At 36.1% G+C, this 25,176-nt stretch overlaps 1 protein-coding gene across 2 annotated transcripts in view; it reads left to right on the top strand.

The window, feature by feature from the left end:
• MCU (mitochondrial calcium uniporter) overlaps positions 1-25,176 on the top strand; it is a 188,632-nt gene that overhangs the window by 130,045 nt on the left and 33,411 nt on the right. For both annotated transcript variants that reach the window (XM_026504434.3, XM_044386153.3), the window contains one exon: positions 17,980-18,049. In XM_026504434.3, the coding sequence (XP_026360219.1) occupies positions 17,980-18,049 (70 nt within the window). The remainder of the gene's footprint in view (positions 1-17,979; positions 18,050-25,176) is intronic.

The following is a 25,176-nucleotide window of genomic DNA, read 5'->3' as shown; positions in this document are numbered from 1 at the left end:
TGTCAGATCTCTTTTACTAAGAAAATAAACAATATATTGTGCTCGCTTCGGCAGAACATATACTTAAAAAAAAAATTGGAAAGAAAATAAGCAACATACAGTATAATAAAGCTGCCTTTGTCCCCATCCCCAATTCCTCTCCCTCCAGAGATAATTGCTAGAAAAAGGATATCTTTCCCATATATTTTAATATTTAAGTATGTTGAATATATTGTTATACCTGTTTATATTAATATATATGAAAAGTAAACCACGTGTTATGTTTCTTTAACTTTTCTTATGCAGTACTGTAATTTGCTTAACCTTCTATAATTTTTAAATCTTGAGATTTATCCAGTATTGATCTATTAATAGTTTTTAATTCTGAAAGAACTTTATTATATGAATTATTACACTTAATTACCCATAATATTTATGCTATTTCAAGTTATTATCTTTTCAAATCAGGCCAACTGTACCCAAAAAATACAAACTTGGTTTATATTATTTTACTCCCTCAAAGATTGACTTTACTCAATTGTATTTTAAGGTGATAAAGATATTCTCATCTTTTATCAAAGAATAATGTAAGAAAAAACCATGTGAAATTTCTTATACAATATCCAGAATGTTATTGAGAACCCTGTATCCACTACTCTTACTCAGAGCCTCCTATGTAAAGCACCGCATCAGAAATTTCCTTTAGAACTTTGTGTTAGAAAATATGTTGCCTTTCCTGACAAATTTTTATGTTTCCTCCCTTCTATTTTTTTTAATAATAATTTTTTTAATATTATGTTAGTCACCATACAGTACATCCCCTTCTATTAATGGGAATTAGTCTTTTTGTCTTGGGAGCTAGGAGACTGTAATAGTTTTCTATTATTTCTCTAACAGACTACCACAAAATTTGTGGCTTAAAACAACATACATTTTTAATAGGTTAAAAGCCAAATACAGGTCTCACTGAGCTAAAACCAAGGTGTCAGCAAGGCAGTGTTCCTTTCTGAAGGCTCCAAGGGAGGAGCTGCTTTTCCAGCTTCCAGAAGCTGCACACTTGCTCTGGCCTCCTTCCTCTAGCTACGTTGGGTAGAATCTTCCTGTCTTCCTAACACTGTCTTCCTACGCTCGTTCTCCGTAGCCACATCTTGCTCTAACCCTGTGAAGGCCCTTGTGATAACATTGGTTTTATCTAGATAATCTCCCTATCTCAAATTCCATTTTTTGGCAACCTTAATTCCATCTGCAACCTTAATTTCCCTTTGCCATGTACATGCCCACAAATTCCAGAGATTAGGGCATGGACATTTGGTGGGGACATTATTCTGGCTACCATAGAGGTTTAGAGCCAAATATGGAAATTAATTTTGCAGTTGTGAAGTTTTAATGGTTCACATACTCTTTTTCCCCAGTCTTTGTTTTCTAGTATTTTTATTTTCTTGGTCCTAGTTTTTTTAAAATTTGATTTCAAATTTTTAAAAATTAACCACCATTTTATCATAAATGTTTGTGTTGTGGTTGCCTCAAATTCTTTGTAGAACTAGGTAAGGCTCTGTCAGTCTCTCAGACTATGTGAAGTTGTGACTAGGATTGTTTGCTAAGAGATTGGTTCCCATGTGATCCCTAAACAGATGGAGAGATCAGCTGGAGTCAGAGAATGTGGGATGAGGACCATTCTGGGTTGAGTATTTTCAGTTTTGAATTATATATGAAAATCATCTCAACTATCTTATTTGATCTTACCCTTTGTACTGCGCTAAGATCTTTAATGACTACTGTTCTTTTGTCTTAATTTTAAGTAATGTGTTCATTATCTGAAGTTACACCCTAGAACGGCTTTGTTATGGATATTTTTTTAAAATTACGCAAATTAAAATAAATCCCCTTCTGTGAAGGTAGATAAAAGGAGGAAAGGTTATCAAAATCTGTGTTATTTGTATGAGGCCAGAGTATTAAAGACAAAACTTTATGAATGTCTTTAAATCTCTAATTAATTGAAGATGCATTTATTGTTCTTACGGTATTCCTGTTGGAGAAAGTCTTGAGGGACTGAAGGAACATTAGCAGTCAGCTAGTATATGAGTCTATTACTGGTATTATGGATTGAGATTTACAATTAAGCAGGATAGTTGTGTTAGAAATGCAGGCAGTATATTTATTTTTGTTTTTAATTTGGTAAAATAACTTACAGTAAATGGAAAAGGAATTTTGAAACAAAACCAACGGCTTTGCTCTTTCTCTTTTTATGTTTGGTCTTCTCGTGGTGTTAGTCTATTACAATTACACAGTACATGGGAGGGTGGAGAGTGATTTTTATAGCAGCTGTTGTATCCCGCTCCTTGCAGGGGAATAAAAAAGGCCTGTAGTTATTTATATTTGTGAGTGGTAACTACATTCTTTTTCATTATTAGCTAAAGCTAGGGCAAAACTGAAAATCATACAAGGCCTACTTTTGGCTTAAAATTGTGTACTTCATTAATAAAAGGAAGATATGAGACAACTTCTTTCCACTTCTTTCGCCCCTTTTATTTTATCCTTAGCTAGGAAGAAACTTAAGCGAGTCTGTAACCAAAAGACAAAATAGGGACGCAACATGGTAGTGTAAGTTGCACTTACACTTCTTTATAGTCTTCTAGATAATTGTTTTTTTCCCTTCTAACCTAACTTTCCTCTTGCATTTTAAAGGTTACAGAAAAATAAATAAATCTGTATTTTACTTTAAGAAAGAGAGAATACAGCAGGGCATTTTGGGGTTAGTAGATAATATATTTATGTTAATTTTTTCTCTCAACTTTTATTTGGAAAAAATTCAAACCTACAAAAAATTACAGAAAGAGTACAATGTATAGTCTTCTGCTCTTCACCTAGACTCGTCAGTTATTAATATTTTGCCACATTTGCTTTATTTCCCCCCTCTCTCTTTCTCTCTCTCCCTGTGGGCGTGCACACACACACACAGATTTTATTATTTCTTGATCCATTTGACAATGTCAGGCATCATAATCCTTTACCTCTAAATGTTACAGCCATGTTTTTCCCAAGAGCAATAACATGCTCTTGCTCTTATACAAAACACAGAATCTGATTTTACTTTTTCCTGAATCCTGTCTATTACCTGTGTTTTATCAGCATTTAAGAACAAAGGAAGCAGTGAGGGAAGTTATTAATAGCAGCCACCCACTTCCTATTCACCACCATCTATCTTCCAGAAACCAAGTGTGAAAACGAAAGATAGAGGTTGATTTTCAAACCTAAATAAATATAAAGGAATTAATGCACAAGGCCTTACAACATTAAAAGTAGGCCCACTTTCTTAAGATATCACACACAGTTGAGCCATTTCCCTAATTTTCTGTTGATATTTATATTCATAAATTCAGACTTTTAGAGTTGGAAGGGCCTTACAATGTATGTTGTATAACTCATTCATTTTACAGTTGAGAACTAAGTTTCAGGGTCACATAACTAGAGATGAGACTACAGCCTCACTTTTCAGACTCTCAATGTCATGTTTTTCCTATTATGTCATGTTGCCTCGCCACAAGCCTAGATGCTTATGCTGGGGTCTGGATGAACAAGAAAGGTAAAAGGTCTCAGAGTACTGCATCTAACCATCGAATGTAACCCCCTTGAGGCTCATCTGGGTGAACTATAGTCATGCTTCTCAAACTTGAATGTGCATATGAACTTCCTAGTGGTCTTGTTAAAATGCAGATTGTGATTAGAGAAGTCTAAGGTGAGGCCTGAGATCTGCATTTCTAACATGTTTATCTGACGGATGATGCTGCAGATCTGTGGACAGTATTTTTGAGGAGTACTTACCTAGAACAAGCACAGAAGTCTCATAGCCCCCAGGCACTAGCAAAGTAGAGAAAACTACAAAATATTTCAGTTATATAGAGTATAGAGAATAATATAACTAATCCTGTTTGCTCATCATCAAGCAAAAACAAAGTATTTCTAAAACTTGCTATTTTCCTAACTTTTACGCCACTTCAGAGATGGGAGTTTTATCTCATTGCATTAATTTATAGATGCAATTATTTATTTCCCCAATATTGTTATATCAACAAATAGCGAGCTTCCAGACTTCAGTGGTACTATGGAGGGAAATATGAATTCAGGTGATGAAAAGAACCGTAGCCAAATTGAACTGTCAATCAAAAAGAGCAACCAATTAAGTTCCAGTTTTACTCTCAATTAAAATATCTTTCAAACCTACATTTATTCCTTTAACACTTATTGAGAATTCATGTTCAAATGTGGTTTATATTCTGATTTCATTACCTTATGTCTAAATCTTTACGCTGCTCTGAATTGTACAAATGATTGTTGAAAGGCACAAATTCTAGCTAGGTTTTATGCGACAGTTAGTCCTTTGAGGATTTTGCATTTGGGTTTTTTTTTTTTTTGTAATTTAAAAACATGGTTAGCAGTTTAATGGCCATCCCAATATAACACGGAATACATTTACACAATGACAGTAACTAAAAATAAAATGGATATTTAATATGTACATGAAGAAATTTGCACTCTGAATATCTCCCATAATGCTTACAGAAATCATAATTACTTCCTTATTTCTCAGGGTAGTTTAGCAGTAAAATAAAAGTCAGTAATAATTCCCAAGGGAGGAAAACCGGGACACAAAGCAAAGTTGTAAAACTTGTCAATGATATTGAGGTATAAGGAGGAAGACAAAGACACCGCAAATAAATATTTAGCAAGCTTCTATTTCCTCCTAGGGTATGGGGAGGTGGGGAGGGTACCAATATATAAAGAAATGAAAGTAGTCTTCAAAGTGGTCATTACTCTGAAGGGAAGGCAGACATCTAAACAGACAATTAGAATACAATATGACAAGTGAAAACAGGTAAGGACAACAGTCTGAGAGCAATGCAGGAGAATTGTAAAGCAAATGGAATTGGGGAAGGTAATGAATTTAAAAACAATAAACTATAAGAATTAAAAATTTTTGTAAAATTTAAAGGAATGGATGGATAGCATGGTAATATTGAATCTAGGTGAAGGGCATAAAGGGTGTAAAATTATTAACTGTAAATAAACTGTAATATAATTTAACTCACTGTAAAATTTTTTCAATTTTGCACTAAAATGTTAGGTAAAATAATAGTTGTTTAAAAACCCAGATAAGGTGATATAAAGAGGCCAAAATTTTCTTTTTTTGTGTGAATGTAGGTTCTTAAGAAATAGAAGGAAAGAAACAAGGTAGAAAAGAACTTACCAAGTCACTGTGGAGAAGGAAGTTTTTGTCACTTAAGAAAAGTAGAATTCCTTGCTCTGGTTTCATTAACCTATTTGTCATGAGCTCCAAGGGAGTAAAAATGCATCCGTTAAGGAAGATGTAGCAACCATTAGGATATAAACACATTCCAAATATAGATATAGAATTGCCTCAAATACTAGGGATCTAGACTACACACTGAAGTTTTAGTAGATTGGACTCTGGTTCGTGCACAGTATAAACCATACGTTGTAATTTTGCAGTAATACCAAATCTAAAATAGAAACGTTATTTATCAATCAAGTTAATTCATACCAAATTATCTTAACTTTGTTAAGTAGTGATATACCAAAAATATCACTAATCTTTCAAGTCTTAAAATCTAGTTAATAATTTCAAGACCTAATGTAAGAGAATTGACTTTAATGAGCATTTCTTGATATAGTTAAACAGATAAATATTTGTGTTTATTAGGATAAAATAAATGACCTTTCATCAGTTTATATTATGTTGACAGATATGACGTACAAGTAGTTTCAGTTAAGGTTTGAGTGCTCTCATTATTTTAATCTATTGCTAATTTTATCGCTAAGGTCTTGCCTTGTATGATTTTACATATGTTATTTTACTTGATCCTCAAAGCACTTATGAGAGTGGTGAATGACATGAAACTGTTGGGGTTCGGAGTGAACAATCAAGAATGCTTAAGGTGTCTTAAGTGCAAAAAGGTGGTTTTATTAAAGCATGAGGACGGGACGCATGGGCAGAAAGAGCTGCACCGGGGTCATGAGGAGTGGCTGATAACATACTTTCAAGTTGGGAGAGGCTTAGGGATAGTGTAAGTCTCCAAGGAATTTGGAAGCAAGGTTTCTAGGACCTTGAGGGGCTAGCTGTTGTTAAGAAAAGTATTCACTACTGTGTAGTAAAACCTTAGTCATGAGACCCTTCAGATACATATCAGTGGGCCATATCCTTGGAGGATGACTGGTAACATATATTTGGGGGGGGGGGGTAGAGATAAGGGAAATTCCAAAGGAATTTTTATATATTAAAGGAGACTTATAGGATCCTGGAGATAGGGCTAATGTTAAGCTAAGTTGCCTTTTGTCCTTAGCGAAATATTAACCTTAAGGCAGTTGAGTCCCTGGAACCCTGCCTGTCTTAAGTACTTGTCAACAGGCTGTAGGTTGTAAGGAAGTTTAATTTATATATATATTTCTTTTGCCTTTGTTCCCCACATCAGTGAACAAGTATTAATTTTTAAAGAACCTTATTGATAATTTGGGAGCTAGATTTAATTTCCTAATTCAAAAATTGATGTTGACCAGATGCAACAAATAGTCCTTCAGAAAAATGTCTTCATATTGCCTTGTTTTATAGATAAGAAACTCTGTTGGAAATCAAAGGTATATAAATTGAATCATGACTTCCATTATAAAGTAACAATATATTCTAGTGGGGGAAGTGTTGCCCATATTACAATAAAACATAGTAACTATTATTTTCAAGGAGAAAATAATTTTCTAATATTAAACTGTAATTAATTCACAAAATATTAATGCCACTTTCACTTAAACTGCATAAGAAACATTGTTTCCTTGGTGAGTTATTGAAAGAAGAATAAAATAGGCCCTATATTTAGTCTAACCCTTTAAATATTTTTTGTGGTGCTACCTGAAGAGATTCTCTCTTTCTCTCCCTCTCTCTCTGTCTCTTTTTTTACGAAGAGATTCTCTTTTAAAACCTTACCTTAGGCTTCTGTCTTTAACATAATAAGGTGTTTATATTGTATGTCTTTGTTTAGAGGTGGTTGAGGCTTTCAAAATACATTATACTTACTAAATTCTTTTCAGTAAGAGCCTTTTAAGGAGATTGAAGATTATTTTGAGTTATATTTCTGAATATCTTACATTTTGGTAGGACGTTAGTCGTTCAGATGTTGTCACATTTATATTGTCACTTATCCTTAATGAAATCAGCCTTGTGAAAATAGTCAATTTTGTTGTCGTTGCTCTTGTTAATTTAACAAATGAGGATACTAAGACTTAGGGGTAGAAATCAAAGATAGTAAGTCAAAACTGGGCCCAGGTCTTTTGGTGTTTTCCCATATATCAGATTTGGAGTCACGGTGCTTATTTCAATATATTGATAGAGTTGAAGTGGGAAAAATTATCCAAGATGTGATGCTTCAATAATTGCATCATATCAAGAATGTGGAAAAAAATGATGCCAAATTGTAGAAGCTGTTAAAGGTTTGTCTTGTGTTAGAAGTCAAAATTCAGCTGAGTAGATTTGAAGATTTAATTGGCTTTATTAAACAAGTCATGCATTAGGCAGCATCCCATCTAGCAAGTACAGGGGAGCCCCAAGGAGTTGTACAAAATGGAAGGTTTTTATAGGAAGGAGGCTGGGGCAGGAAAGTTATTAGCAAAAAGAAAGGATTGTTCCTTAGAGGGAATAACAGAGGGTCTTATCATAACAGAGTATCTCATCTTCCTTTGCTGGCGGACTCGCTGGCACCTGTTAGAAAATTCTTGATGACCAGTTAAGACTACATTTCTGGGGGAGGTTGAAACTGCACTTAAGTCTATATATAAAGCCCTGGTTTGGGACTCAGCTTGAGTGATGCCATCCTGGGCCTCTGGTTTTCTTTTTAACACTTCATTGAGATCAACTGAAATAGTTTTACAGTCTTAATCTAAGATTTTTTAAATAAATAGAATTGGACAAATAAGGAACTGCATTTTTCTTTCTTTTCTATATTCCTCTCTTTTCCTTTTTCCTCTTTCTTCTGTTTTAACTCCTATGGTCTAGTGTCTAACTGGCTATGAATATTTGGGGTGTATCGACAGCTTATGTAGACTTGACATTCTTCCCAAGTTGCTGACAGGAATAGTTGCTGAGCTTGCTCTTCTGACCAATGAAAGGTGAGTGTAGGGGAAGTTGCATAATTTATGATAGTAGTAAAGAATTTTAAAGTTAAGTTTTGGCTTGAATTTAATCATTTGCTCTGAGGGCATGAAATGTCTTTTTATAATACTAAAGTTTGATTTTTTATTACCTTAAATTTTATGGCTTGGAAAAATTATGTTACAGTGTTTAGTAGTCTGACTCTAACTTGATAATGCTAACATTTTTCTTTTCCTGGGGTTAAGATTTAAGAAATGGTTGTAGTAGCAGAGCAGATTTTATATTTTAACTACAAGCCCCTGTTTTCCCCAGAAGTTCTCAAATTACTTATCAAAGATGTGGACAATCAGGGCACCTGGCTGGCTCAGTTGGGGGAACATGCAACTCTTGATCTTGGCGTTGTGAGTTCGAGATTACTTAAAACAACATCAAAAATGAACAAGAAAAAAAATATGTGGGCTATTTTTTAAAAAAAGATTTGTTCATTTATTTTGGGGGTGGGGGAGAGGGAGAACACGAGTAGGGGAGGGACAGAGGGAGAGGACAAGAAATCCTCAATCAGGCTTCCCGCTGAGTGGGGAGATCATGACCTGAGCTGAAATCAAGAGTCTGATGCTCAACCAACTGAGCCACCCAGGCACCCCGTGGAGTATTTTGTACCAAAAGTATAAACTTGTTTTTTCTTTTCAAGGAACCATATTGACACCAGATCACGTTGTTCATTTGACATTGATAGCGCCTACAGATTTACTCTTAAGATTTCTGCACACTTGAATATTTGCTTTCTTAACCTTAATCTTCATCTCTGCTTATGAAATTTAAATGTGTGTGTAAATACATGCCATTGATTCCTTGATTTCTCTTTCTGCTGCTTCATTGTTAGTATATAGAAATGCAGCTGACTTCTGTGCGCTGATTTTATATCCTGCGACTTTGCTGAATTCCTGTATCAGTTCTAGCAATTTTTTGGTGGACTCGGGTTTTCTACATAGAGTGTTATGTTGTCTGTGAAGAGTGAAATTTGACTTCTTTGCCAGTTTAGATACTTTTTATTTCTTTTTGTTGTCTGATTGCTGAGGCTAGGACTTCCAGTAGTAATGTTGAATAAATAAGTGGTGAGAATGGACATCCCTGTTGTGTTCCTGACCTTTGGAGAAACGTTCTCAGTTTTTCCTTGTTGAGGATGATATTCACTGCGGGTCTTCCATATATGGCTCTTATGATGTTGAGGTATGTTCCCTCTATTCCTACATGGTGGAGGGCTTTTAATCAAGAAAGGATGCTGTATTTTGTCAAATGTTTTTTCTGTATTTACTAAGAGAATCATATGGTTCTTGTTCTTTCATTTATTAATGTAGTGTATCATGTTGATTGATTTGTGGATGTTGACCCACTTCGGCAGCCCAGGAATAAATCCTGCTTGGTCGTGGTGAATAATCCTTTTAATGTACTGTTAGATCCTATTAGCTTGTATGTTGGTGAGAATTTTTGCATCTGTGTTCATCAGGGATATTGGTCTGTAATTCTCCTTTTTGGTGGGGTCTTTGTCTGGTTTTGGGATCAAGGTAATGCTGGCCTTATAGAACAAGTCCGGATGTTTTCCTTGCACTTCAATTTTTGGGACAATTTCAGGAGAATAGGTATTAATTCTTCTTTTAATGTTTGGTAGAATTCCCCTGTGAGGCCATCTGCCCTGGACTCTTGTTCGTTGGGAGATTTTTGATTACTGATTCAATTTCCTTGCTGCTTATAGGTCTGTTCAGCTTTTCTATTTCTTCCTGTTTCAGTTTTGGTAGTTTATGTTTCTGGGAATGCATACATTTCTTCCAGATTGCCTGATTTGTTGGTAATAATTGCTTATAATATTCTCTTATAATTGTATTTCTTCAGTGTTGGCTGTAATCTCTCCTCTTTCATTCATGATTTTATTTATTTGTGTCCTTTCTCTTTTAAGTGTGGCTAGGGGCTTATCAATCTTAGTAATTCTTTCAAAGAACCAGTTCCTAGTGTTAAAGTCCCCTACTATTATTGTATTATTATCAATGAGTTTCTTTAATTTTATTATTAATATAATTAATATGTATAATTAATAATTATATAATTATTAGTAATTAATAATTATTTATTTGGCTGCTTTTAAAGTTAGGGGCATAAATATTTACAATTGTTAGATCTTCTTGTTGGAGAGACCCCTTTATTATGATAGAGTGTCCTTCTTCATCTCTTATTACAGTCTTTGGTTTAAAATCTAGTTTGTCTGATATAAGGATTGCCACCCCAGGTTTCTTTTGATGTCCATTTTGAAAAATGGCTCTCCACCCCCTCATTTTCAATCTGGAGGTGTCTCTGGGTCGAAAATGAGTCTCTTGTAAGCAGCAAATCCATGGGTCTTGTTTTTTTATCCATTCTGGTACCCTATGTTTTGATTGGAGCATTTAGTCCATTTACATTCAGAGTAATTATTAAAAGATATGAATTTAGTGCCTTTGTATTACCTGTAAAGTTGCTGTTCCTGTAGATTGTCTCTGTTCTTTCTTGGTCTTTGTTACTTTTGGGGTTCTCTCTGTGCTCAAAGGATCTCCTTTAATATTTTTTGCAGGGCCGATTTAGTGTTCATAAATTCCTTTCGTTTTTGTTTGTCCTAGAGGCTTTTTATCTCACCTTCTATTCTGAATGACAGTTTTGCTGGATAAAGTATTCTTGGCTGCATACTGGGAAACCAGGTAGCACGTTAAATATATCATGCCAGTCCTTTCTGGCCTGCTAGGTCTCTCTGGACAGGTCTACTGCCAGCCTTATGTGTCTAACCTTGTAGGTAAGTATCTCTTGTCTTGAGCTGCTTTCAAGATTTTGTCTCTATCTCTGTAATTTGCAAGCTTCACTATAATATAGGTCAAGGTGTTGACCTATTTTTGTTGATTTTGAGGGGAGTTCTCTGTGCCTCTTGTACTTGAATGTCTATTTTCTCCCCCAGATTAGGGAAGTTTTCAGCTATAACTTGTTCAAGTAGGGGCGCCTGGGTGGCGCAGTCGGTTAAGTGCCTGACTCTTGGTTTCAGCTCAGGTCATGATCTCAGGATCCTGGGATTGAGCCCTGTGTCAGACTCCACACTCAGCATGGAGTCTGCTTGAGATTCTTCCCCTCACACTCATGCTATATCTCTCTCTCTCTCTCAAATAAACAAAATCTTTTTAAAAATATATATTTTTTTATTTTAAGCATTTATTTTTTTTAAAGGTTTTATTTATTTGAGAGAGAGAGAGCTCAGAGGGGCAGAGGGAGAGGGAGAAGCAGACTCCCCACTGAACAGGGAGCCCAAAGCAGGGCTCGATCCCAGGGCTCTGAGATCACGACCCGAGCCGAAGGCAGACACTCAACCAGCTGAGCCACCCGAGCGCCCCTAAATAAATAAAATCTTAAAAACAGTTTTAATTTGTTCAAATAAACCTTCTGCCCCTTTTCCCACTCCTCATCTTCTGGAACTCCTATAATATACATATTATTTTGCTTTTTGGAATCACTGAGTTCCCTAAGTCTACCTTCATGATCTAATAGTTTTCTTTCCCTCTTCTTTCCAGCTTCCTTATTTTCCATTATTTTTATCTTATGTATCACTGATTTGCTCTTCTGTTTTGTTCATCCTCGTTTTTATAGCCTCCACTTGGGACTCCATCTTAGTAATAGCATTTTTAATTTCAACATGGCTAGATTTTAGTTCTTTTTTTCTCTTGAGTAAGGGATTCTCTAGTGTTTTCTATGCTTTTTTTTCAGGCCCAGCTAGCATCTTTATTACTGTTGTTTTAAATTCTAGGTCAGACATCTTACTTATATCCATATTGATTAAATCCCCTCCTGTTCTTTCTTTTGGGGTGATTTTCTCCATCTCACCATTTTGTCCAGAAAAGAAAAGAAGAAAGAAAGAAAAAAAAAAAACCAGTAACAACCAAACAATAGAAAACAAAACAAAACAAAAACCTAGATCCTGGGTGTGTTTTGGTCTGCTTGTTAAAAGAAACTAGATACCCAAATAAGAAAGAAAAACATGTATATATAAATGTGTGTGTAAATACATATATGTGTGTATAAATAGAATGAAAGGAAACTATATATAGAGAGAATTGAAAAAATAAAATAATTGAAAACATAATACCAATAGACTAAAGAATAAAAATACAAGGAATGGTATATACTGTTTACCCTAAGAGCTGAAGTTTTGCAGCCCTCTATGATCAGAAAACTTGGTGTCAGTGAGTTAATTGTGTTGGTCTTCTGGGGGAGGGGCCTGTTTTGCTGATTCTCAGGTGGACTTGCCCGTGGAAAAGTGCCTCCTGTGCTCAGAGAGACCAAGACTCGGTGTAAGCAGCTCCAGACTCCACTAGGTGGCACTGCTTTGCTCCCTGAAGGCCTTTAGCACTAAGGGGTGGATGAATATGGCTGCACCCTGCTAGCACCAGAGCTGAAAATTCACCTCCCCCGCTTCAGTTAGCCCTCACAGAACAGCATTCAGTCACTCTTGTCTCCACGGTTTCTGTCAGAATTCTGTTCACCCGGCCTGTGACCGAGCATTTTCATCTCAGGCACGTGACTGAGTTTCAAAACTTCAAATTTTAGGGACCGCCCATGGCACGGACCCTTGCTGTTCCTTGGAGAGGGGGTCTCACCAGGCTTCTCCCTTTTGCTGGATCCTGCCCAGGAAAGCGGTTGCACAACCGTGCAGTGGTTTGCATTTTATGGCAACACAGAGCAGAGAGCTGGCACGTAGACTTGCTGTTCTCAGCCAGCTTCCCCATTTCTATGCCTGGGAACTCTGCCCCACTCAGGTACCCCCTGTTGTTCTTGTGATCCCCGGGATCCTGAGACCGTACTGTCACACCTGGGATTCTGCCCCACTTTGCCACCTGAGCACCTTTGAGCCAGGGACGCTCCCCCGCCCCCGCACTGTAGCCGACTTCTAAAAGTTCTGATTTTGCACTCCACTGCTTATAATGCTTTGCAGTAGCCTCCTTAAGCAGGCCCCCACCCCTCCACCATATCATCAGCTATATCACACCGGATTCAAGTCTCCGCACCTCCTACCTCCCAAACTGTACTCGCTTTTCTACTTGTAGACCTGCAGCATCTGTTTTTTCAGATCTCCGATTGATTTCTCGGGTGTTCAGAATGATTTGATAACTGTGTAGTTGTATTCGAGAGACAAACTTAGGGTCCCCCAACTACTCTGCCATCTTAACTTCTGGAATTGACATTTTTAATTGGGTAGCCAGTGTAGGCCTCACTCAGAAAGTGAAATTTGAACAAACATTTGAAGGAAGTGAGGGAGACTGATAGTTACCTGAAGAAATAATATTCTAATCAGAAATAATAACTATTGCAGAAGTCTTGAAGCAAGAGCATAGCTGGTGCATACAAGAAACAGGACAGAGTCTGGAGGGGCTAAAGCAGAATAATTGAGAGGGAGAAGGGTAAGGGATGAAGTGTGAGAGATAATAGGGTATCTGATAACATTGGGCCTTAAAGGCAATTGGAAGAACTTAGATTTATACTCTGAAATAACTACTAAACCAAAGTAAACTTTTCATATTATCAGAAGAAATACATGCATAACTAAAATAAAGCAAACCCAAACCATTTAGTAAACTATTTTTAAGAAGAAAGAGCAGCAATATGGGGCGCCTGGGTGGCACAGCGGTTAAGCGTCTGCCTTCGGCTTAGGGCGTGATCCTGGCATTGTGGGATCGAGCCCCACATCGGGCTCCTCCGTTATGAGCCTGCTTCTTCCTCTCCCACTTCCCTTGCTTGTGTTCCCTCTCTCACTGGCTGTCTCTCTCTCTGTCAAATGAATAAAATCTTTAAAAAAAAAAAAAAAGAAGAAAGAGCAGCAATAAAAACATAACATTTTTATAGCATAATATTTGATGACTGAAAGGAGATTAAATATATGTTATATTAATAAATGTAAATAGACTAAACTTTCCCGTTAAATGATTCCCAGATTATATCACAAAAAATTATTTAGAATAATTTCTAAAACGAATTCTGAAAGAATAACAAAATTAGAGGACAAGTAAAGCATAACAGGCAAATACAAACTAAATATAAATGCAGGGGTCATCATCTTAATATTGGACAAGATTAGTACAATTAGTACAAGAAGCATTACATTAGGGAAAGGGACATACAAGATCTGTGTGAAGAAGACCTTAAGATGCTTCTCAGTGACACAAATACAGACTTAAATGGAAAGGTGTACAAGGTTTTTGGATACAAAGATTCAAAATCATATGGAAGTTAGTTTCCCTTATGTTAATCCATGGAGTTAATATGATCTCAATTTCAAAACAGAAAACAAAGAAAAAACTAGTTAACATTTATTGAGCAGTTTATGCCAGGCACTGTTCTAAATACTTTATATGTATTACATTTAGTCCTCACAGCGAGTTTATGTGGTAGGTGCTAGTGTTACTCTTCGTCCATTTTTCAGTGAAGAAACTGAGGCTCAAAGAGACTAATGAACTAGTTCCAAGTTGAAGTTAGAGTAGGTTATTGAATCAGAATCTAAACTCAGGCAGGGTGATTACAAATCTGTGATTTTAACCACTATGCTGTTATACTGCTTTTGAAATGAATGGGATTGTGTGTTTGTGTTGTGTCACTAGACAAACTCGCTCTAAGTTCAAGAGTTGAAGAGTAACCAAGAAAATTCTTAATCAGGGAAAACTAGCTTACCCTCCCAGACACTAAAATGTATTACAAAGCTAGAATGTTGAAATAATGTAGTCACTAGGACATGAGCAGACAGATCAGTGGACAGAATAGTAATTCAGAAAAAGATCTAAATCCGTCTAGGTATTTAGAAAATTACAAAGGTAGCATTTCAAATAAGAGGGGGAAATAAATTATTTAAATACAGGACACCTTTGTTATTAGTGGGAAATTAGTTGGATTTCTACTTAACTTTAACCAAGATTAATTCCTAATGAATCAATTATTTAAACCTGAAAAATTAACCTAAAAGAAGCAAACAGAGAATGTTATAATATTCTCAAAGTAGGGAGGGCCTCTAAGATTTATGACACAGGCCCCTTAAGCTACAGAGAAGATTGCAACGTGTTCTGTTGACAAAGGGCTAATTTTCTCAGTTTTAAAGAACTTCTACAAAATAATATTCCAAGACCAAGAACTAAATTGAAAAAAGGTTAAAGGATGTAAATACTTAGTTCATAGAAAAGCAAATACAATTAACTCTTAGATAAAAATGTGTAAAATTTTTCACTTTTAATACAAAAAAATGCAAATTACAACTATAGCGAAATACTGCTCAGCTTTGACATTGGCAAAATAAAAAAGTTTAATGATACGTTGTTTTGGAGGGTGTTAGGAATCAGATGCTCATTTAGCGAATAGGAATATAATCTGTAGGTATGTGAATTCATGTTAATTTCCATGAAAAACAATTTGGCAATAGCTTTCAAAATTTAAAGTGTACATACCTTTAATTTGGCACTTGAAGTATTTTATCCTCTGATATTGGTGCCTACATGTAAGGATATTCATTCTAGTATCATGTGTTAAAATAATAAAAGATTGTTTGTCAACAGTCAGTTGTAAAGATATACCATAAAATTTATTTAACCAATGTAATTTTATTCAGTCACTAAAAACAGTGAGTTAAGTTAAAAAAAAAAAAAAAAAAGCAAGATGAGTAATGGAACTCTAGCATGCTACCATTTATGTTTTTAAAAATCTCTGCAAATACATACATATGTACACAAGCTTGTATATGTATAACACTGTCTTTGATAGGATATTCAGATTTAACGAGTTACCTCTGGAAAGAACTGTGTTGTTGGGCCATAGGGATGGGAGGAAGACCAACATTAAGTGTAAAAGACTTAATTTTTTATTTAGTTTTAGTTTTTTGAATTTTATATCATGTACCTGTTTTATCTATTCAAAAGAAATAAGCATTTAAAGTAAAATTATATTGCAAGAAGCTACCTAAGCATGGAGGAACAAAAAGACCTGCAGAGGATAAGACCAAGGCCCTGTGTGTTTTGTATAGAAGATGGTTAGCAGAATTGAGACCTGGATTCTAAATCCTGATTCTGCCTGATGTATGACTCTTAGTCACTTTTCCTCTGTGGGTCTCACTTTTTTCATTGTAGAATAAGGGGTAGGATTCAACTTCCCCTGCCTTCCAGCATTAGTTTTCAAACTGCTTTATGAAGTCCAAGGATTCTTTGGATCCTTATGGGGCTCAAGCAGAGGATCAGGAATGTGGGGTTTCCCAGCACATCCATCTTTAACCAGAGCATCCCTGAATCAATGTGTAAAATCAAGTTTAACTAAATGTTTGAAACATAAAAAAAAGTCTGAAAGTCACAGTAAAGTCATTGTATGTATTAACTAAAGGTTCTCAGCAGCATGAAAACACATTAGTGTACCATGATCAGCTATGAACTAAGTCTCAAGTAATTTTAAATGATTACAGTAGTCCCCCCTTATCTGTGGTTTCATTTTCAGTTACCCACAGTCAACCGCAGTTCAGAAGCAGATGATCTTCCTTCTGACATATGGTCAGAAGGTCATTAGTAGTTTAACACTAGGTCACAATGCCTACGTCCTTCATTTCATTTCATCTCATCTTGTAGGCATTTTTATCATTTTACGTCATCACAAGAAGAAGGGTGAGTGCAGTAGAGTTAAGATACTTTGAGAGACCACATTTATTTGACTATTACAGTATATTATTATAGTTTTATTTTATCATTAGCTACTGTTGCTAGTCTGTGCTTAATTCATAAGTTAAACTTTATCTTAAGTATGATCTTAAGTATGTGTGTATAAGAAAAAAGATACAGGGTTCAGTACTATACATAGTTTCAGGCCTCTGCTGAAGAATCTTGGGACATGGCCCCTGTGAGTAAGAGGGGACTACTGTATTTACATTTTTAGTAAATGTCAGTCTCATATTTCTGCATGCTTTTTTAAGTTGGAAGGAGGCGAGAATTGATGTTCACATGAAGGATATAAAGTCTGTTATGCATCATGGTTGTGTTAAGGTACATCTTGTCATAGAGTCCCAAATGATTTTCTTTGAGGGCTGATGGAGTGGAATATAATATCTGCCTCAGAGGCAGACATTGTTTTTAGTCAGTTAATGCCTTCCTTTAATACTTTCTGTGGCTGGGAAAGTAAAAGGTACAAAGGGATAAATGAATCATTTGACAAGTCAGAAACATATTTAATATTCTTTTTGAAGCTTAGTTTAATTGTGAGAAACTAAATTCTAGACCTAAATCTGCAAAAGGACACTACTCTCGGAGAAGGTAGTAAGATTGTAAGTGATTTCCTTCTTATATTCAGAAGGAAATTATTCGGGACTCAGGGAATGAGCCTGCCTGACCAAGTTTAAAAAAAAAAAGAAAAGGAAAATGAACAGAAAGACTAGATCCCTACCCAGTAATAGCAAATTCATAATACAACTACCTAACATCTAGTTATGAAGGAAATGCAGGTCTAAAAGCTAGCAAGAGGAGCATAAAAGTTTAGTTTAGAGTTGATAGCCCTTAAAACCAATATTGAGTGTTTAAAAAGTAGATGAAAAAGCAATTGTGTGATATGTGTGTATGTAAATGTGTTTGTATAACCTTTTGAAAACAAACCAAAATATTCATCACTATGATCTTAAGATGATATGAGTTTGAGAGACTTTTAAACTATATTTTTAAACTTTTCTACAAAGAGTACATATTATTTAAATAATCAAAAAGTTATTTATCACACACACACACACACGTTTGTTGCTCTGTCCTGACCGTGGGTGTGTCTTTTGTATTTTCTAGGTGCACCAGAGGCTCTCTTCTTGGCAGAATTTGAGAGTTGTTTATTGCAGTACTGTTGTGCCCTCTGATGGTGAGTTTTGGCACATCCATTTTTTTACGTGTAAATTTTTCCTTAACTCAGTATTTCTCATTCTCTAACATATGAATTTATAAATCATACTCCTTCACCTAAGATGGACTTGGAATCAGACAGAGAAGCTGGGGGGACAGTACTAAAGAAGAGAAATAAAATTTGAATGAAGATGCAGTGAATTTAGATGAGAGATCAGAAAGAAAAACTAATAGACCCATCAAGTTTTCATAGATCATGGAATGTTGTTATCTCATCTCTTCATTTATGTTTTAACACTGGGGACATAGATAATATGAAGGTCACAGAAGCACCGTCTTTGGTATTTCCTAACCATTGGGTCTTCATATTGTGGATCATGATCAAACTCTCCAGCCCCTTCGTGTCATCAGCGCCTAGGCAGAAGCAATTCAATCCGAGACCTCCTCCCCTGATTGTTTTTTTCCTCCCTTAGACTCAGGGCTGTGATGCCCTTCTTTGATGTGAGAAAGAATGAACAGATGCTTGGGGTCCACACACAGCGCTTTGTGAATGTTCATGATGCTGCAAACGGGCAACAGGATGGAGGCTTTGGTTGTTGTTACAGTAGAGGGGGAATATGTTTACAGCCTTACTATCATTTCTCTTACCCAGTATTGCGCATCTACAGTTTAGATCATTCGTTTAGAGCTGAATGTTATGTATATTTCCTCTGTATCAAGTTTAGTTTGATAGAATTCTAATTTCAACCTTATAAATATTAATTTATAGGCAAAGCAACCCTCAGAAGAGCACCTAGCAAACTTATAGACACCTAAAGTGAGGAAGCCTCAGAGGAATTTTGAAAGTCGTAGGATCCCGTTACTCCTCAGAATAGATATTTGCAGTGTTATCAGAATCCTCCCCCCACCCCCGCCCCAGAGCTGTTTAAACTTAATGTGGTTGCTATTACCCTATATGGAAGTATTTGAATAATGTAACAATGGTGCAGTTGTACTGGGGTATCTGGATGAATATTGTTCTAGGACATAAATGCTAGTAGGTTGCCCTATGTTGCGTAAGGGGTTGAAAAGATACATACTTCCAAAAAAAAGGGGAAAAAAAGCATGGATCCCCAAATTCCTACCAATACTATTGCCCTTCTTAAGAAAACCAACTCATATTAGTTATCAAGAAATAGAAGCAAATAATTGATTTAATGCAGCTCATTGTCGTTACTATCCCCAAATTATACATCCTTCTTATTTTTACTTCTAAACTAGTTTTACCTTCGGTCTGTAGAGCATATGAGAAGACTGCCTAATACACAGCTACTTCAGTAGAGTTAGCCACCAGGAGTAAACGTCTCTGCCACCATTCATTGCTCTTAGTTGAGGCTGCTGCATTGTATTCCGTATTAAATGAGGACCACCATTTTTTAAAAGTACAAAATCTAAAATACCACATTATATTTATGTACCTTGTATATATGCCTAATCTATACTACCTTTCAGTAATTGCTTATTGTGTTGTTTGATCCATCTTCTAATCATGACTCTTAATAGCTGATATAAAGGGTACATAGTATCTTAAATGTTTAACCTTCTTACCAAAGCAATCTAAAAGGTTCTTAGTTTTTCTTTCATCACAAATAGTTTTGGAGATCTGGTGAAAGCACTAGACTCTTTCTTTAGAGAAAAGTTATATATATACATAGGAAATTTTACGCATAATTTCTTAGTGATACAGACTCCCTGAAACCAGCTCACAGACCCTCAACTGGAGAAGCGCTTCGGATACATGGCGCACAGGTGCACATGTGTGTACCCATGCCCATGTTCCCTTTCAGGAGAGGCATTATGCTTAGACATTAAGTAAGAGACAAGTTTGGAGTCAAGCAGATCTTGGTTTACATCCCAGTTTCACCATTTAACCACCTTATAACTTTAGGCAAATAATTAGCTTCTCAGAGCCTCTTTTCTCATCTGTGAAATGGAGAAAATAGTAAAAGTATCACCTCAGAGAGAAAAACATATTTACCCTGCAGAAGTGGTACTTGTCCACCAGAAATACTTACTCTATAAACGGTGCTGGTGGTAGTGTTAAAGCCCTCTAATCTAAACAATGTGGCTTGAGACTTCTCGTTTTAACTTCTCTGTTCCCCTGATCCTCTACTGTAAAATGACTAACAGCAAATCATTATGATTGGATTGTTTATACGTACTTAAGATCTCCAGAGCCTTCAAGGGGTTCCCCTTCATTTTAATGAAAGTTAAGGACGAGAGTAATTCTGCTACAGACAGGTTGAATATATAATTGATCATCCAACCCAGGATATTTTGAGGATGAAAAGGGGACAACCGGAGTTTTCCTGACAATTTCTAATAGTGTAAGCCCAGGACATATCTTCACCTTGGCAACTGGGAAAGTGCCAAATGTGATCTAGAATAAGAACAAGGAAAACAATCTGTTCTAGCCGTCTTCATTTCTCTCTGCAGAATGTAATGCTACTGAATTAACCCTGTATTGAGAATTGTGGTAGACAGTTGTGTTTATTTTATAGTTAACAAAAGGTACAAGATTTCTTACAAGAATTATTTGAGGGAAAATAATTCTGTTAATGAAGGGTTATTGAAAATAGCAGGGTATCTGGGTGGCTCGGTCAGTTAAGCAACTGCCTTTGGCTCAGGTCATGATCCCTGGGTCCTGGGATCAAATCCCAAGTTGGGCTCCCTGCTCTGTGGAGGTTCTGCTGCTCCCTCTGCCCTTCCTCCCACTCGTTCTCTCACTCTCTCTCTCAAATAAATAAATAAAATCTTAAAAAAAGAGAAGAGCAATCATCTGTTTAATCAACCCAAGTATAGATTATATAATTCTTAACCTAAGGTCTCTGGATGGTTTGGAGAACTAAATATGTGCCCCAACTTTCACTTTGGTTTTTGTCCTGTTACTTTTTTTAAAAAAGTTTTATTGAGATATATTTTACATACCATAAAATTCACATTTCGTGTCATAGCATCATAACAGTCCAGCTTTAGACTACTTCCTTCATCCCTTCAAGTTTCCTTGTTCCTGTTTTGCAGTCAGTCACTTCTCCCACCTTCTGCCTCAGGCAACCACTAATCTACTTTCTGCCTCTAATAATTAAATCTTTCCCAAAAATGTCATATAAATGGACTCCTATAATATGTAGTCTTTTGCATATTATAATGCTTTTGAGGCTTATCCCTATTGTAGTGGGTGTTGCAGTTCTTTCCTTTATTTTTACTGCTGAGAAATATTCTAGTGTATGAAAATACTACGTTTTGTTTATTCACCAAGTGAAAGATGCTTGGATTGTTTTCCATTTTGGACTGTTACTACTGCTGGTGTCAACATTTGCTTATAAGTCTGTGTGAACATATGTTTTCATTTCTCTGGTGTAGATTCTTAGTGGAATGGCTGGATTATATGGTATATACTTGACTTTTGAAGAAATTATAAGACTGTTTTCCAAGGTGGCTGTACTATGCATTCCAACCAGCAACATATAAGTGTTCCAGTTTCCCTGTATCTTCCCCAACACTTATTTGGATCAATCTTCTTGATTATAGATATTTTAGTGGATATGTAGTATTATTTCATTGTGGGTTTTTTATTTATTTATTTTTTTAGTTGAGAGAGAGTGAGTGGGAGAGAGAGCATAAGCCAGGGGGATGTAGAGAGGCAGGGGGAGAGGAAAAAACAAACTCATCACTGAGAGGGAGCCTGACTTGGGGCTCAGTCCCAGTCCTGGGATTATGACCTGAGCCAAAGGCAGACGCTTAACTGACTGAGCCACCCAGGTGCCCTCCGTTGTAGTTTTAATTTGCATTTCACTGATGACTAATGATGTTGAGCATCTTTTTTTTTAAGATTTTTTTTATTTATTAGAGAGAGAGCATGAGCAGGGGGAGGGGCAGAGGGTGAAGCAGACTCCTTGTTGAGCAGGGAGCCCAACTCAAGGCTCAATCCCAGGACTCTGGGATCATGACCTGAGCTGAAGACAGAAGCTTAACCAACTGAGCCACCCCGGCGTCCTGATGTTGAGCGTCTTTTAGTTTGCTTATTAACCGTTCAAATATTTTCTTTAGAAAAGGATTCAAACTTTTTGCCCATTTAAAAAAATTGACCATCTTGGTATTGATTTGTAAGTATTCTTTATATATTGTAGAGCTTTTCCTGTTGCTTTTCAAATCATTTGAGGGAAAAGAAAGGTTTGTTTGAGTCATCTTGTTTTATTAATGGCCACTCCTATACACATTTGGAAATTCTGTATTTATTGTCATCATGGTGTTGAGGGCACAAACTACCCCACTACTGTCTTTCATTCCAACTTTTCAAAAAGTTGACAACAAAAAAGAAAGTAATGAAATCACCTAATCACCAAAGATGATAGAACACAAAGCCTTAGTTTTTTAATGTGGCAGAGTTCTCACCAACCTATGTATGAAGTTGGGAAAGCTGGAAAAGCTTACAGTTTTCCATTTTTAAAATATATCTTACACTTTGGGGGTTTTTTGTTGTAAGTAGAAGTTTCAGTTAGGAACTACCAAAAATTTTGTTCTATTACAAAAGCCTTTTTTGAAAAGGTTCTATAAAATTGACTTTCACATTGCCAAGAAAAGCTGCCACGTGAAATTGGAAAGACCTTTAAGTTTTATGTGCTGACAGTTTTGAACTGATTTAGCTTGGAGTAGAAGCAAATTTATGTCAGATTTCAGATGATGTCCTCCATTGTAGGATTCCTGTCATTTATTCCAATAATTTGAAGTTTTGAAGGAATTGGAAATTATCCCATTTCCCTCTGGAATGCAGCTTGATGAAACTATTGATTTGTTCTAAGGAGTTAGTTCCTAGTTTTTGTCTGTTAATAAGCATGTTGACACAGTCAAAGAAAAATCTCAAATATGTGAGGTTCTCTTACGGAAATTAGAAAAGCTGTTAACATTAATGGTTGTCACCGTCTTTGAAAGATTGTTAAATTTCTTTGCCAAAATAACTACCAGAAAAAAAATTTTTTTTGATGCTAAGGAAGATCTTGGTACTCTGCACAGATGGTGCATCTTCCAAGCTTAGTAACATGCATATTTATATTGCCTCAGAGAAGAAAGGAGCCCCACCCATTGTAATAATACATTGGATTTCTTTTTTTTCATTGGCACATACTGGAGTTGAAGGCTCTTCCAACAGCCATAAAAGAAGCCTTGCCTGCTACCACAGAAGTAATCACCATCATGAGAAGAAGACTCTATCAAAATAGAATATTTTCCTTTGCTTGATTAAACTTTGGATAGGAGTTTTGCTTTTTAAGAGAAGAGAAAATTTAGTACAAGGAAGAGTTTACTTATGGTTTGATTTATTTGGGGATATTTGGGTTTTTATGAATGAGCATAATCTTCCAATTTAAGACCTTTTAGTCATTATTACGAATTTGATAGAACAATCATAAGCTCCTTTAACCAAGCAGTAATTAGAAATAGACAACCTTGTGAATTCCCAACTGCTGGAGGAAATTTCTCTGGGACTGGTCATGACTGGAAAGCTTTATCAGTTTCTCTACAAGAATTGAAAAACCTCAGGGCTCTTGAAGATTATCTTTCCACTCAGAAACCTTAAAATCGAATTTTGGATTTGTAGTCTTTTGATACTGCATCAAAACAGTGATAATGAATTCGATTCTAAGAGTCTTAGGAAATTCGAATGTTCCTTGCACACATGTAGCCTACCATCATCATCTGGCAGAGTGAGCTGTGATTATATTTGTTACCACATATCTTTCTCAGAGTCTCAGAGTTTTCACTTCTTTTCATGAAAACAAAAAGGCATAACCTTTTAGATATCAAAGATGATATTCAAGTTAACCATGTTCCAGAACCAGGCCATTATGTGACTTCTTTATGCAAACCAAACAATAGCAGCCTTATAATTGAAATGGTTTTTTATGTAGAATTAAAGTTTATTTTATTTAATTTGTACAGGTTTGTTTTATCTCTTTAGAAAAAAGAAATGGCCCTTAATTTGTGGTGAAAAATGGGGAAATACTTCAGTTTTTGTCAACATTTATTTAAAAAATATGTCAATGTAGTAGTCTGCTTGGGCTGCCATAACAAAATACCATAGGCTGGGTGGCTTAACTGACAAAAATTTATTTTTTCACAGTTCTGGAGGCTGGAAGTCTGAGGCCAGAGTGCCAGCGTGGTCTGGTTCTCATAAGAACTCTATTAGCTTGTTGGTAGCTACTTTCTGTCTGTGTTCCCACATGGTGGGGAGTGGAGAGAGTTCTTACTCTTCTTATAAATCCACAGTCCTAACAGATTGGGGCCTGTCCTTTGTCCTTTATGATCTCATGTAACCTTCGTTACCTCCTAAAGACCCATCTCCAGATAGTCACACTGGGAATTAGAGCTCCAACATATGAATTGGTCAGGGGCACACAGCTCAGTCCATAACAGGCAATATGAAGGAAATCGGTTTCTGATGCAATAAAATATTATATCTAAAATTTTTATGTATGAATTGTTTGAATTTTCAGGAAATAGGGCCGAAGGAGGAATCTATACCTTTATCAGTGTCTCAAAGAAGTCAATTATCTAAAAGTACTAAGAAACATGGAATTGGTTTATATAGTATACACTGTTTTTGGTTTTTTTTAAAGATTTTATTTATTTATTTGACAGAGATAGAGACAGCCAGCGGGAGAGGGAACACAAGCAGGGGGAGTGGGAGAGGAAGAAGCAGGCTCCTAGCGGAGGAGCCTGATGTGGGGCTTGATCCCATAACGCTGGGATCACGCCCTGAGCCGAAGGCAGACACTTAACCGCTGTGCCACCCAGGCGCCCCCACTGTTTTTCTTGTTGTTGCCCTCAGTGGAACAAGTCAGATTTGTTATCTTGAGATTTAAAGACATGATTGCATGTATTCTATGACTTTAGACTTTGGGTTTTAAGACTATAGTTTTTAGGAAAATCAAGAAAAACTATTATAAAGCAGGCCTTTTTTCACATATTCTCATTGAATCTTCTCAGCAGCCTTATGAGATATCAGAATCCCTATGTTGTAAGTGAGAAAACTGAGGTACAGTTATATTCAGTAGTGTGCCCATGGATTCAAGCTGTCTCCTGTGGTAGAACTTGAGTACGATCAAGCTG

Source organism: Ursus arctos, unplaced genomic scaffold (assembly GCF_023065955.2).
Source record: "Ursus arctos isolate Adak ecotype North America unplaced genomic scaffold, UrsArc2.0 scaffold_7, whole genome shotgun sequence".
NCBI classification, from domain to species: domain Eukaryota; kingdom Metazoa; phylum Chordata; class Mammalia; order Carnivora; family Ursidae; genus Ursus; species Ursus arctos.
The sequence above is the reverse complement of the archived record's forward strand: the minus strand, read 5'-3'. Positions and strand labels throughout refer to the sequence as shown.